The sequence below is a fragment of the Trichosurus vulpecula genome, chromosome 6 (genome assembly GCF_011100635.1).
Source record: "Trichosurus vulpecula isolate mTriVul1 chromosome 6, mTriVul1.pri, whole genome shotgun sequence".
In the NCBI taxonomy this organism is placed as follows: Eukaryota; Metazoa; Chordata; class Mammalia; order Diprotodontia; family Phalangeridae; genus Trichosurus; species Trichosurus vulpecula.
Window position 1 is genome coordinate 242,253,196 of NC_050578.1, and position 15,940 is coordinate 242,269,135.

At 39.2% G+C, this 15,940-nt stretch overlaps 1 protein-coding gene across 1 annotated transcript in view; it reads right to left on the reverse strand.

The window, feature by feature from the left end:
- Window positions 1–837: 837 nt before the first annotated feature.
- The window catches only part of DCDC1 (doublecortin domain containing 1), a 494,261-nt gene continuing 479,158 nt past the window's right edge, over window positions 838–15,940 (reverse strand). Inside the window, 1 exon segment of the mRNA XM_036765123.1 lies at window positions 838–1,071. Within this exon segment, the coding sequence (XP_036621018.1) occupies window positions 838–1,071 (234 nt within the window).

Below are 15,940 nucleotides of genomic sequence, written 5' to 3' on the forward strand. Positions count from 1 at the left end.
CCTCAGTATCAAGTCTCCCTCTTGCACCTCATTTGTATAAAATGATTATTCTTTTTAGCTATTCCTAACTTAAATATAAAATAAGAAAGGGAAAAAAAACATGTCATGTGCACAGCAGAACCTAGGAGAGGACTCGAAATATATAGCAATAATTTACCATTTCAAGAAAGCCTATAAATAAAATTCTGTACATTATATTGAAAGCTGTCCATCTTTTCTTTGCCTCCTTGTAGGTTTTCTTTTGTTCTCTGCTGTACACTTTTTACTTTGCTCTTTTTTCCCCATTCCTCCCCTCTACCCACCACCCCAAAGCTACAATTGAGCATGCATATATTTATACGTCGGTACTGATATATACATACATGTATATATACATACATAAATACATACATATATAAAGATATACTTTGCCTGAGAGATTCTACTCTTAATCTTGTTTTTAAACATGTGTATATCTCTTTTTGCCTATTTCTCCTAACTCCTCTACTTCTACCTGCTACCTTGCCCTCCTATTACTTAACCTACCCCAACTCCAACATGATTTTTAAAGTCTTTTTTTAAGATCTTCTATACATTCTTTTTGGGTGGGTGACCATTTGACATTACTCTTTGGGGGTTTTAATTCAATATCCTCCTCTGAAGATGAAGCCTGGTCATCTCTATTCCCATAATACTTTTCGACGTTAGATTCTCTCTCCTTTGCCTGTGCACTTTTAGTGGTAATAACTTAATTTTTTAATCACCTCTAGCCCTGGGGCATGGGGGATGGCGCCTCTTGCCCCAGATCTTTCGTTCTTCCCTCTAGCCTGGAACCAGAGCCAAACGTCCAACCTCCTATCAGTGCCCACAGCCAGGGACTTTCTGCCCCGCTACTTCTGCACTCACCGGATGTATGCTGGTTCCTTCTCGCCCGCCGCTCTGCACAGCACAGCTGGGTCTGGCGTTCCCCATCAGCAGAGATTCCCTCGATCTTTGGCTCAGACACCTAACTCCCCTCACTATCGGGGGTAAAAGTTCCTGTGGCTGGTGCCGAGGTGGCCTCCCAAACCAACTAACCCCAGGGCTTGCCACCTGTTGTTAAAGAGGACCCTAGCATGGAGGTGTTTACCCTTCACAGGGACCAAACCTCATCCTGGGGTTTTGCTTTGGATATTCTCAGATTGCCCCAGGAACACCCTCTGTTGTGCCCCTGTTCTTATTAATTTTTACCTGTACTTTGTTCACCCAAAGGAGTTATTTTATCTCATTTGTGGGGGAAAATCTTGAGATCTTGGAATTCTCTGTTTGACCTAGTCTGCTGCCATCTTCCCAGAATCCTCTGCTTAAGCATTCTTGATGAAAAGACCAGAGCTGAATAGAAAATTTGACTTTTAAACAAAAGACTCAAGACAAGCATAAAAAGGTAAATAGGAAAGGAAAACCATAAGGGACTTACTAAGGTTAAACTGTTTACATTCCTACAAGGGAAGTTGATATTTGTGGCTCATAAGACATTTCTCATTATTAGAGTAGTTAGAAGGAGTGTATATATAGACAGAGGGCACAGGTGTGAGTTGAATATGAAGGGATGATATCAAAAAATATAAAATTAAGGTGTGAGAAAGGAATGTACTGGGAGAAAGGGTGAGGTAGAATGGGGCAAGTTATGTCACATAAAAGAGACAAGAAAAAGCTTTTACAATGGAGGGGAAGAGTGAGGAGATGAGAGGGAGTGAATGAACCTTACTCTTATCAGAATTGATTCAAAGAGGGAATAACGTACACATTTAATTGGATAGAAATCTATCTTATCCTACAGGAAAGTAGGAATGGAAGGGGATAAGAGAGGGGGGCCAGTGACAGAAGGGAGGGCAGATTGGGGAAGGGGATAGTTAGAAGCAAAACACTTCTGAGGAAGGACAGGGTGAAAGGAGAGAGAGAGACAATAGAATAACTGAGAGGGTTGATTGGAGGGAAATACAGTTAGCAATAGTAACTGAGAAAAAAATTTGAAGCAAATTTCTCTAATAAAGGCCTCATTTCTAAAACATGTAGAGAACTGTCAAATTATAAAAATAAGAGCCATTCCCCAATTGATAAATGATCAAAAGATATGAACAGTTTTCAGATGAAGTAATCAAAGCTATCTATAGCCATATGAAAAATGTTCTAACTCACTATTGATTAAAGAAATGCAAATTAAAACAAGTCTGAGGTGCTACTCCATACCTATTAGGTTAGCTAATAGGACAGAAAAGGAAGATGACAAATGTTGGACGAGATGTGGAAAAAATGAGACATTAATGCATTGTTGGTGGAGTTGTGAACTGATTCAACCATTCTGTAGAGCAATTTGGAACTACACCCAAAGGGCTATACAACTATACATATCTTTTGACCTAACAATACCACTACTAGATCTGTATCCCAAAACAAAAAAGAGAAAGACCTATATATACAAAAATATTTATAGTAGCTCTTTTCTGGTGGCAGAGAATTGGAAATTGAGTGGATGCCCATCAATTGGGGAATGGCAGAACAAATTGTGGTATATGATTATGATGGACTACTACTGTGCTATAACAAATGATGAGCATGATGCTCTCAGAAAAACCTGGGAAGACTTACATGAGCTGGTGCAAAGTAAAATGTATTGTGTACAAAGTAACAGCAGTATTGTAAAATCAGCTTGAATGACTTAACTATTCTTGCAATAAATGTTCCAAGACAACTCTGAAGGACTTAGGATGAAAAATGCTGTCTATCCCCAGATAAAGAACTGATGGTACCTGAATACAGATTTAAATCTACTACTTTACTCTCTTTATTTTGCTTGGGCTTTTTTTGTTTGTGTTTTCTTTTACAATATGACTAATATGTAAATGTTTTCCATGACTATACACGTATAATCTATATCAAATTGCTTGTCTTCTCAATGAGGGGGGTAGGGAGGGAGGACAGGAGAGAATTTGGAACACAAAGTTTTAAAAACAAATGTTAAAAATTATTTTTAGGGGCAGCTAGGTGGCACCATGAGTAGAGCACCAGCCCTGGAGTCAGGAGGACCTGAGTTCAAATCTGACCCCAGACCCTTGACACATGTACTAGCTGTGTGACCTTGGGCAAGTCACTTAACTCCAATTGCCCTGCTGAAAAACCAAAAAAAAAATTATTTTTACATGGAACTGAGGAAACATAAAATACTAAATTTTTTAAAAAAAACTGTTGAACTCTGAGTGCAAATTGAAGTATAATTTTCTCACTTTATTTTTCTTGTTCTTTTGAAATACAGCTAAAATGGAAATGTTTTACACGATTTCACATGTATAATTGACATTATATTGCTTGCCTTCTCAGTGAGTATGGGAGGTGGTGGGAGGGAGGGAGAGAATTTGTGACAAAATTTAAAAAGAAAACTATAAAAATAAATAAATTATAAATTAAAATGTTAATAAAATAAAATAAATTCAAAAACAAGAAAATATATGGGCTATAATCAAGGCTAGATGTGTAAAATTGGACTACTAGGCTAAAGATGGGCTTAATATTTCAGGACATGAAAGTGTGATGAAAAATAAAGGAAAAAATGTGTGATGAAGATGAAGAAATTTTTTTAAAGTGTCAAAATAATGTGCACTCAATGTCACATCATATGAAACTACTGCAACAAAAGGATATAATCTATATTACATTTTTAAGATGTAATTTTTAAAAATGATTTTTTTTCAATGAACAAAAATATATTTCCTTTCTCTCCCACTTCTCCCTCTCCCACTGGGGGAAAAAAATCAATCCCTTGAAGGGAAGTAAAGATAGATGAATAGTCAACGTTTTTTTTCCTGGAGATCTTTCGTTGATTGGCATTCTCTCACTTCCTCTGTATTATTTTTGCCTTGAATCTAAATTTTTCATGCAATCTAACCTCCACATAGCTTCAAAAGTGATCTTCTTGAAGTGATCTCTCCCACTCGATAAACTCTGATGTCTCCCTATTAACCCTAAGATCAAATACAAACTTATCTTCATGCCTTTGCATTAGTGCCCTCCCCCTCCCTACCCCACCTCCATTCCTAGACTGTCCCCCTTCCTTACCTCCAGCTCTTAGGACCTCATTCTTTTCTTTAAAAAATCAGCTCAAGAGCCACCTTCTGCATGAAGCCCAGGGCTTCTAAATCATTTTTTTATGTGTCATTGATCCTGTTGGCAGGCTAGTGATTCTTTGGCATATTCCTATTTGCCATCTATGGTACGTACATAGTTGTTTGCTTTTGCCTCCTCTATTAGAACGTGAATTCCTTGAGGAGAGAGACTACTTTTGCCTTTATATGTATCTTCAACACTTAGCACAGTGCCTAACAAACAGTAGGTGTTTAGTAAATGCTTACTAATTGGACCTCTTCTCAGAAAATGCTTTTAAATGCATAAAACAAAATATATATGATTGCAAAGGAAACCAACAATAATGAAATATAGTTAGTAAAATATATATTAAAAAACAGGTTATGGACCCCAGGTTAAGGACTCCTGTACTAGTGCCTTCCCCATACAGGATTATCTTGCATTTTGCATTTTGGGAGGGTATATAAATATACACACACACATACATACACACACATGTATACACACACACACACACACATATATATATATATGTGTATATACATATATTTTATATACCTGTAGATGTGCATTTTGTCTCCCCTGACAGAATATAAGGGTGATTTTATTTTTTGTCTCTTCCCTAGCAGCTAGCACAAAGCCTGACCTGATAGGCGCTCCATATATAATTTTTGGTTGATAGTTTAATTTTAATGGTGATCTTTTGAAGGCCCAAGAAGTACATTTTTGGGTAAAGCTGAAATATATCATACCTGATCTGTGCTGGAGCCATTGGAAACTGTGACCACGTCCTGCTCTGTTGATGGAGGCCTGTATTTTGTGACCTCTGATGGCAGTGACTGAGTGTGCTCTCTGGAGAAATCATGGTGTGAAATGAGCTCTGATTGCTCCTATCTTGAAAAGTTAAAAGAAAAACAACATAGTGGTAGTACATCCAGGACTGTTCATATTTCTTTTGAAACAATTATAGTCCTTACATCACTACTTGATTTGACAAAGGGGATAGATACATTCAGAGGTGGAAGCTTTTCACTACTGAGGAAATCAGTTAAAAAGAAGATTAAAAACAGAAATCCCACTAAAAACAGATCACAGAGAGACTGAAGTGTTTCTTAGCTTCTTCTCCCTCTGGATAGTTTGAAGGATTGAGTAATGACTCTCATCTGAGATCTTAATTGTTTAAATACTTTTCGGTAAATATCATCAATATCATGGTATAGATGCTAGTCCAAAATATTGCTGATGCTTGGAAGACAGCTATGTATATCAACAGACAGAAAGGTACTTACAGATATGGACAATTATATAGCCATCTGCTGCTCTTAATAAGGTCAATGTAGTACAAAGAATACTGGATTTCTATTTAGAAGACTTGGGCTCAAATCCTAGTTCTGCCCTTTATTTATAATCAGAAGATCTGGGTTCAATCCTGCCTTTGCTACTTCCTGCTTATGTGACCTTGTACTACAAGTAATTTCACAGTTCTGAGTTTCAGTTTTCTTGTGTATAAGATGTTCAGTTGTGTCTGACTCTATATGACCCCATTTGGGGGTTTTCTTGGCAAAGATACTGAAGGATTTGCCATTTCCTTCTCCAGCTCATTTTGTAGAAACTGAGGCAAATAGGGTCAAGTGGCTTGCCCAGGGTCACAATTAGTAAGTGTCTGAGACAGGATTTGAACTCATGAAGATGAGTCCTCCTGATTCCAAGCCCAGTGCCTCTATCCACAGGAGCCAACAAACATTTAAGTACCTACTATCCAGAAGGTGCTATGCTAGGCATTGGGGATTCAAAGGCCTTCCCCTCAACACATAGATTCTCCAGTGTCAGGAGAACCAACTACCTTTAAAAACAACTCATTGGACTTTTGGACAATTTTAATCATTGTGGGGAACATGCCTTGTCAGCTTTAAAGTATTCTATGAGTAGGAGTTGTTCTTATTTTCAGCCAAAGTAACTCTGGAAGAATAAGTTACTGAATCACAGGAGAGTGGTGATCTGCTTCAGTGAAGAGGCTACCAATGCTGACAAAACCATGTTAAATACAAGTGACATCGATCAAAGACCAAATTTCATCAAATTTGGTGGGAATAGCACAGCAATTTGGGGGATTTAAAATTTAAAAAGCAATGAAGGTATAGAAAATTTTTTCTGGGTTGCAGTTGTTGAGAATTTTACAAGTTAAAAAATACATTCTGGCTTGGGCTGGGCAAAGTGATAACTAGCATCCGAGAACAGCCACACAAGCTTCTCTCTGATGATACTACCTGGTCAGGTTGTTTCTCCAACAGGTGATGGTCAATCCTTAGTGTAACACAAAGTTATGTTAATTTTGTCCAAAAACACCATCTAGTCCTCAGCAACTACCTGGGATTTGCATTGGTCACCATGTAGTTATGGTCAACATGATATTCAAAGGTCAAAGTGGGGTCTAATTACATGCTTCAATGCATAGAGACCATAGCCGCTGAAGCTTGAATATAATCACTCAGGCCAAGCAAGCCTCATTTATAATTTTAATTATCAGTGAATCAGACAACTCTATCAAATACCAATTATTTGGTTGTTGCTGAAAATAACTGTCTTGTCTTGTTAGTATTTAGAATAACCCTTAGAGATGTCAAAATATTCAGCTCAATGTACATATGTGTTAATATTCATTGAGCACAATTAGAGTTCTTTAAAGGAAACCTGGGTTTTTAGTTTGTTTTTAAATGATTCCCCATTCCCTCTCCAATTCAGAGGCAGTCTTGCAGCAAGAAGCAGACATCCTGAGGGGCCATAGTCACAGCTATAGGAGAGAAGCCTGAGATAAAAGGGAGATTTTTTTTTGCAGGTTCCACTTCAAAAGAATCACTCATTTTCAAAGGGTATGCACCAGGCATGATCAGGGCTGGCTGGTCTGTTAGAATTCTGCTGAAGATCAGTTGGGTAGTTTTGCAGAAAAAAATATAGGCTTGATGTCAGGAAAAACTTCCTCACACTTAGATAGAGGTGGCCAAAAGTTGAATGGGATGCTTTTAAAGTCAGTCGGCTTTCTCCTTGATGAAGGTTTTTGACCTGACCCTGGAGGACCACTTGTCCAGTGAGCTATAGAGGGAATTCTTCATCAGCTACTCAATGGCCTATGAGGGTCCTGAGATTCTTTGTACAAAGAGGAATGTACAAGCCCACATTCTTGCAAATATTCAACAAAGCCTTCAGCTTTTTGACTTTAAAAGGTTTTGCTAGGTCCAAAATCATGTTTTGCATGTAGATTAGAGCCATAAGAAAATAAAACATAACCAAAATCTTGAATCTCTTATTATACAATTTAATTCAATTGACTATATGGCAGGTATGGAGATAAATCGTGCCTGTCCAACACCCTTGTCCACTGGCAGCCCTGGGGCCCATTCACAAGAAGATGTGTGCTTCTGGCTATAAAAAAGCACATGGAGACCATGACAAGAGGCTGAGAGGACCAACTGCAAGCAAGACCTGAAGAAAGGTCTACACATTCACCCTGTACCTACAAGGAACCAAGTACACCAAGGACCCAGAGCCAGAGGCAGATGGAGACCCTGAAGGAAGAAACAAAGCCACAGACCTTATCCTTGAAAGTGCTAGCAAGAATACCACTTCTAGGGCTGTATCCCAAAGAGATCATCAAAGTGGGAAAAGGACCCACATGTACAAAAATATTTATAGCAGCTCTTTTTGTGGTGGCAAAGAATTGGAAATTAAGGGGATGCCCATCAACTGGGGGAATGGCTGAACAAGTTGTGGGGTATGAATGTAATGGAATACTATCGTGCTATAAGAGATGATGAGCAGGCAGACTTCAGAAAAACTTGGAAAGACTTATGAACTGATGCCGAGTGAGGGGAGCAGAACCTGGAGAACATTGCAGACAGTAAAAGCAACATTGTAAATGACCAACTTTGATTGGACTTGGCTCTTCTCAGCAATGCAATGATCTAAGAGAATTCCAAAAGACTCATGATGGAAAATGCTGTCCACATGCACAGAAAGAACTGTGGAATCTGAATACAGATCAAAGCAGACTGTTTTCTCTTTTGTTGCTGTTTTTTTCTTTCTTGTGGTTTTTCTATTTTCTTCTGATTCTTCTTTCAAAACATGATTAATGTGGAAATATGTTTAATATGATTGTACATGTATAGCTTTTATCAGATTGCATCCTGTCTTGGGGAGGGGGTGAGGAAGGAAGGAGGAGAAAGAGAAGGGAGAAAAAAACTTTGGAACTCAAAATCTTATAAAAGTGAATGTTGAAAACTATCTTTACACGTCATTGGAAAAAATCAAATACTATTAAGTGGGGAAAAAAAGAAGTAAAAGCCAAAGGAATAAACAGAAAGAAAAAAAAAGAATGGCCTGGCATGGAAACGCAACAAAGCTATCAAGTGGAGGAGGAGCCTTGGTCTATTCTGTCTCTGGAAGGGTGAGTGACCATATAAGTCCCAAGGGAAAGTGGGACTCACTTGAAAGGAAAGGTTGTTTAGTGATTTCTGAAAAGGGAAGAAATTTTTTCAAACAGGTTAAAGAGCTTAGGTACAAATCCATGCTACATTTTTTTCCAAGTTAAATAAAATTTGCCCTATATTCCACAATTGGTTTTCTTGAGTGCTTTCCAAGGGAGCTTAATGCCCTTTTCTGGTAGAGAAAAATATTAGTAATATGTATAGAGCTTCCTTGACCAGGGGCATGAACCAGAGAGATTTTGTATAATGTTATACTTAGGTTGAGATCTGGGATCAGAGCCTAAATCATATAGGCCCTATATCATTTGAGGATATGAAGTATGATTCTCATTCTTAAAGAACTTAACTCGCTGACTTTGTAATAAATGGAAGACCTCATGAGATTTCCAACAAGTGTAAAGGCAACAATTGGACAGGGTCAGATTTGAAGAGTTATACTCTTCAAAGCAGCATGTGGGTGGTCAAAAGAATACTGGACCTGTGGTCAGATTATTACTTGGGTGTTCCACTTGGGCAAGTTATTTTTTTACCATTTTGGGTCTCATTTCCCTCATCTGTTCAATGGGAATAATATTTAATTTCAATTCAACAAGAAATTTTTAAGTACCTACTATGTGCCAGATATTGTGCTTAGTTCTAGGGATTTTTTCTTCTTTTTTCCTTTCCTTTCCTTTCCTTTCCTTTCCTTTCCTTTCCTTTCCTTTCCTTTCCTTTCCTTTCCTTTCCTTTCCTTTCCTTTCCTTTCCTTTCATTTCCTTTCCTTTCCTAGGAAGTTAAGTGACTTGTCCTGGGATCACACAGTGAGTGTCAGAGACAGGACATGGATCCAGGTGTTCTAAATTCCAAGACCAGCTCTCTAGGCTCTGGGGATGCAAAGATGACGATGACAATGACCACCACCAACAACAACAACAACAGAAGTTCCTGCCCTTCCAGGACTTGTATTCTTGGCAATGGCATGGAGATAAGATTACTTGTACTATGAACCTATTGGGATTATTGTGAGGCTCAGACGAGACCCTGGATATAAAGGGTCCTTCTTTACCCTTTGTCAAGTGGGGAGCACATTTATACTTCCTATTTTTATTAAGGTGAATGTCTCTGTGAATAACCTCCCCCAGAAGGGACTGCTTCCAATGAGCTCTCAGCCAATGGCCTACAAGCTGGTTTCTCTTGCCCAGACATTGAACCTAAGTGGGAGATTACTCTCATGCCAGGGTCTTGCCATCTTTCATCCCTGGTGGTGGAAAGTTCTTCACTCCTTTTTGTCTACCCACAATGGACATTCCCATTTTCTTGGCTGTTTGGCCTCTCTTGGCTTGGTTTTGTTACTTTGTTTCTAGTCTGTGATTATACTTTTATTATCCTCTATACTGATTTTGTAGGTGTCCAGTAAGCTTCTCAATTTCCTTAATTACCAACTAACTTTCCATTTTATTCCCACAATCCTTATTGCTAATTGGCATATACAGAATTTTAGACCACTAGCCATCTTTTTTTGCCCTTTATTTGTGCCATTAACACTTAATAGCACTTTTCTTAGGAGACATCACATATCCATTTTCCGGGACCTTAAATTAAGGTCTTACCTCAATTATCCTCATATAGGTTATATTTAAATCAAAGATGTAGAGTTGGCAGAGACATCAGAGACCGTTTAGTACAACCTCATTGTTTTAAAGATGAGGAAACCAAGGCCTACCGAGCTTTAGCATCTTACCCAAGGTCACAAAGATATGCATCAGAGGCTGACTTTGAACCTAGGTCCTGTGACTTGAAAATAAATGTTCTTTCCACTGTAGGCTCACGTAGACTTAGGTTTTTGAGCTAGAGGGGATATTGTATGTCTACCCCAATCCTCTCATTTTACAGAGGAAGAAAAGCCAAGACTCAGAGAAAAACCATTTGCCTAATGACTTTTTGTGGCAGTGCTGGTTTTTACATAGGTCCTTTGACTTGTAATTGAATGCTTGTTCCATTACCCTATTACCAACCAACCAACCAACCAACCAATCAACCAACAAAAACATCTTTAAAAAAGAAATCCCATACTCTTTAGCCTTGTCTCCCCTGCTTGGTGTTGCTTCAGGACTGCCATCAACCACTTGGGCATTTTGACTCTGCATTCTGGAACTTAAGCAAATTGAATTGATAAATTCCCTGATTAATACCTCCCTGTGGATTTCTTTTTTCATTTTGGGTCCTCATATTTCCATTGCAAGGCAGCAGGTTGTGGCCCATTAAGTTCTGTACCCATAGCTTGAGGATCTCAGGACCAGCTTTGTCCTCTGCTTTGGAAGCAGAGTCTCTATGTGCTCATCTGCAAAATGGCAATAAAAACATTTGCACTTCCTATCTCACAGGATTGTTTTGAGGACTAAATGAGAGGCTGCTGCTGCTGCTGCTATTGGTGATAAGGATAATAATGTTGATCGAGCAATAAGCATGTATTAATAATATTCACAATAATTCTGATTATAGAATTGATGTATTATAATACAATTACGTATCATAATTATGTAAATTAAAACAATAACATTAATACTAATCAAGAAGCATTTATTAGCTGTTACCATGGCCAGGACCTGGGCTAAGTGCTGGGTGCCGATGTCGTTAACTCACATTTATCAAGTATTTTAAGCTTTGCAAACCACTTTCCTCAAAACAATCCTTTGAGGTGAGTAGTTTAAATATGATTATCCCCATTCTACATGTAAGCAAACTGATTCTCTGAGAAATTGAGCACCAGATCAAATAATACATCTTGAGCTAGGATTAGGACTCTGTTCTCCTTGCTCCAACCCTTATGTTTGTCTAAATGCACATAAAACATGCAGCATTGCCACTATTTTACTTCCATCTTCATTTTATGCATCCTTTTTTCCTACTGGGGGAAACTGACCTACACATCGCTTCCTTCTGTGTTAAAGAAAATCCATGAAGAATTATCAAGTTGAATCTGAGGATACTAAGCTGCATACTTGGATGGTTATGAGAACCTTGAACTTGGCCTGCCTCTGTCCTTTTTCATTTTTCAATTTCTTTTCCTTGGCTCAGGTGGCTGACTTTTTCAAGGCGGCTGAGAGTTCTTTGTTTCTTTCTTTTTTTCCCTGTCTAGAATATCTCCTGCTTCATTTTCTCATAACTGGACTCTGAGCATGAGCCTTCCCTCAAGTTCTCTCCACCTATCTCCCTTTCACTAAGCAAGGTGAGCCCTCCATCGTCAATGTCCTTCACCCACTCTGCTCCCATCGAAGCACTAATTCAGTCAACAAGTAATTTTGTCCTTCGGGTGAGTTTTGCTTCTCTATTTCTCAATGGCTAAACATACCATTAAGTGCAAAGGATGTCAACTTAGATCAAAAACACCTCTGGTGCTTAGGACAAAAATGAAGCACATTCCTTGATAACTGTATTGTCTCTCTACTGGGGAGGCATGAATATCGACCCCAAAGCAGGCTGATGGAAAGCCTAGCAGGCAGGAGGGAGTACAGGAAAGAACAGCCTAACTCCAAGTGTATTATCTCCAAGTGCCCATTTTTATTTAATTAGGGGCAAAGCAGGATGAATAGTAATAGGTCAATAATAATGACTTATGGCTTATGGCTTCCTTTATATGGCACATTTACAATAAATGGTAATTTACCCTTAAAGAGAGACATATTAATTTTTCTTTTGTTGCCAGAGAAATTAGCATCACTCATGTTCAGAATGAACAGGATTTCTATTCCTACCTTTAGGATTTGCATTCAGTTATTCAGCTTGGAATATTATAGGCTCTCATCTTTCCCCCTCTTTTCTCCCCAGGCCCATTAAGCAAACACAGGAAGGATTAGAGTATCACCACTTATGGTATCACTCCAAGAGGATGCTGATGGACTGCAGAGCTTCTCAGTGGGGTCATTTGGAAAACATTTCATTTTCTAGTTATTAGACTTACTAAATGGGATGTCTTAGAACCAGATGTGTATGGAAAGGTGTGTATATTTGGGGGGAAGTAGCACCCATGGCCTGCCTGTGGATGGGGTGCTTTAACCCTGGGACACCACAGGACAAAAGGGACTCCCCACCATGACACCAGCATGCTAGTCTATGAAGACATAAACACTTATGTTTATATACTACAACTCAGGCTTTTATGTGATTATCACCTGGGTATTTTAGTCCCCTCCATGATTGCTGGTCACTTTCCAAATCGAAGATGCTCTAAGCTTTTTTGTTCTTTTCCCTTCCTTTTTTGCCCCCTGGATAAATACAGAATTGGTCAAACTTCCAATCTCTGTACTGAGTGAAACACCCCTGGGCTGAAGGAAATTCAGTCTTGTGTGGCAAGTGATAAAAATCGCCTTGCTTATTGCATAAACCAGCTCTCATCAGGAAAGACAAAGTCAATCGGTCAACAGGCACTGTGCTAAGCTCTGGAGATACACAGAAGGTCAAAAGCATGATTCCTCTCAATGAGGAGTTCACCTTCTAATGGAGGAGACAATATGCAAATAGCTATGTACATAAAAAATATGGACAGTGTAGATGTAAAATCAGAATTAATCTCAGAGGGGAGGCACTAGCAGGTAGGGAAACAGGAAACGCCTCCTTATAGAAAGGGGGATTTGAGCTCAGTTTTTAAGGAAGGTAATGAAGCCAGGAGGCAGAGGCAAGGAATGAGAGCCCACCAGGTATTGGGACAGACAGTGAAAAGGCATGGATTTGGAGGATGGAGGGTCATGTGTGAGGGCCAGCAAATGGACCACTGTTGATGGATTGTAGAACACATGGAGAGGTATAAAGTAGAAAACGTAAAGTAGGAACCAAATACCCACCCAAATATAAAATTGGAAGTTTCCTTTCTTCTAATCAGACCCAGCCTCTTCATGCTGACAAAGATATTAGAATAAAACTGTTCCACCTCAGGAAGATGCCAGCTAGAATTATGATGTCAATATGAAGTAAGCCTTGAGAGTTCGGTAAGATTTAAAAATCCACATGCTGTTGTGAGTGTCTATAAATTGGCTTGCAGCAGCTTGGTTGGCAGGGGCAGGGGGAGCCTTCAGTAATGAGATGAAGTTGGTCTCACAAGACCAGCCCAAGCCAGACACAGCATTACCAGATTGGTTATTCCATTCAGTTTGGGTCGACGCTAGTCTATTTAAGGCTAATGTTCAGAGAGTGAAGATTGTGTTATCCAAACTCACTAATTTCCCCCATGCTCTTTGAAAATAGATTGCTTTTAAGAGTCCTGTGCTTTTGGAGATGTGAGGTTGATATAAATCAGAAGATAGTGGAAAGGTAACGTTTATCTGATTCGATTTAGCAGCAATCCGGTCCAGATGGCAACGTGGAGTTGAAAGATATTGAAATATACAATTACAGCTGGAGACAATACACAGAAATATAAATAATTCAGATATGCTTATATGTTTAATTTAAAAATAAGAAATTGCTGCAAAACTTGAGAAGAGCATTTAGAAGCAGGAATATCATTGGTTGGGGTGTTTTGGCGGGTGGGGAGCAGATTTGACTACATCGCAACTACCGACTCAGTGCCAAAAAGAATTTTGACCTTGACTGGAGCCTAATGTCAGCTTGAGTAATCCAAGAAAGGTTGAAATCAGATTGTGGTCTTAATTCTGGGGTGGCCTCAGTTTCATCATCTGCAGGATAAGGGAGCTGAACCAGGTGACTTCTAGGGTCTATTCAAACTAAGCCTGTGATCCCATGAGCTCTTCTAAAATGTCATTACAGGAATGTACTTACCTCATTCTATTTCGTTCTCCGATAATTTGCTTCCGTTTTTATCTCTTTTGCCTACTGCGGGCTCTGGGCAGCTAGGTAGCGCCGTGGATAGAGCGCCAAGCCTAGAGTCAAGAGGACTCATCTTCCTGGGTTCAAATCCAGCCTCAGACACTTACTAGCTGTGTGACCCTGGGTAAGTCACTTTAACCCTGTTTGCCTCAGTTTCCCCACCTGTAAAATGAGCTAGAGAAAGAAATGGCAAACCACTGCAGTATCTCTGCCAAGAAAAATCTCAAATGGGATCAGGAAGAGTCAGCCACAACTGAACAACAATGCTCTGTGAGATGAGGAAGTCATTTTAATTCAAGGTATATTTCTTAAGTATCTTTGCTTAAAAGAGCATTTTAATGTGTTTTTCAAAAGGGGGCATTTTGCTAGGCTCTACAGAATCAAAGAAAAAACAAAATAATAATTATCTTGCTTACACTTCTATAAAACCTACTGTGTGGCAAGCACTTTACAATTATTTTCTTTATTTTATCCTTATAACCATCCTGCAAAATAGGTGCCATTATTATCCCCATTTTACAGATAGGGAGAGTGAGGCAAATAAAGGTGAAGTGACTTACTCAGGATCATATGGCTATTTGGTTTCTAAAGTCAAATTTGAACTCAGTTCTTCCTGTCTCCAAGCCCAGCGATATCCCTTCCCCCCTGCAGCACCTTAAAAAATATATATAGCCCTTCTTCTTAAAGACACATATTCTCCAAGAGGGTATAACATTTACACAGATAATTAAGTGCAAGAAAATTCAAGGAGGTTAAGAGCAATATCAACCACAGTTATCAGGGAAGGTTTCTCATAGGAGGTGCCATCCGAGGTGGGCCTTGAAGGAAGCTAGGGATCCTACGAGGCCGATACAACAATGGAAGCTCCTTGTGAGCAGAGATTGCTTCATCTTTGTACAGGTTTCCCAGTACCTGGCACATAGTTGGCACTTACATACTTGTGGCTTAACTGAGGGAAGTGAATTCCACATAGAAAGGACAGCTTGCAGATTACAGAGGTGAGAAGTGTGCCAACCTTCATATCTGACATTTGAATCAGTTGGTGATTTTTTTTCCCCTGAGAATTTCAAACAGCTCAATCCCCCTCCCCACCAAGACGGATGATTTCAAACTTTCATGAGAATTTTTTTTATATTTGTCTTGGTATCTCTCATAGCATCTTTCATACTTCCTGGAACATAGCAGGTGCTTAATGATGAATGAGTAAACTGAAGTGTAGAGGAACAGATACCATTTCTGGGTTCCGTAGCTTGTGGGAAGACATAGATTCAGAACTAGAAAAAGCCTCGGTGGCTGTGGAGTTCAATCCCCCATTTCACAGATGACAAAACTAAGGCCCAGAGACATTAAATTAGTTGGCCAAGGCCACACAGTAAGATACAGAGCTGGATTTGAACTGAAATCCTTTGATTCCCGAGAAAGAGGTCTTCTCAGTTGTGTCTGGCTGCCTCCATAGAGCCCCAGCCCTCCCAAGCCTGGACCCTTTCTCCCATACCATAGGAAAGTGACAGGTAGGATCATTCCAACATTGCCGATCAATTAAAATGACTTGCCAGAAA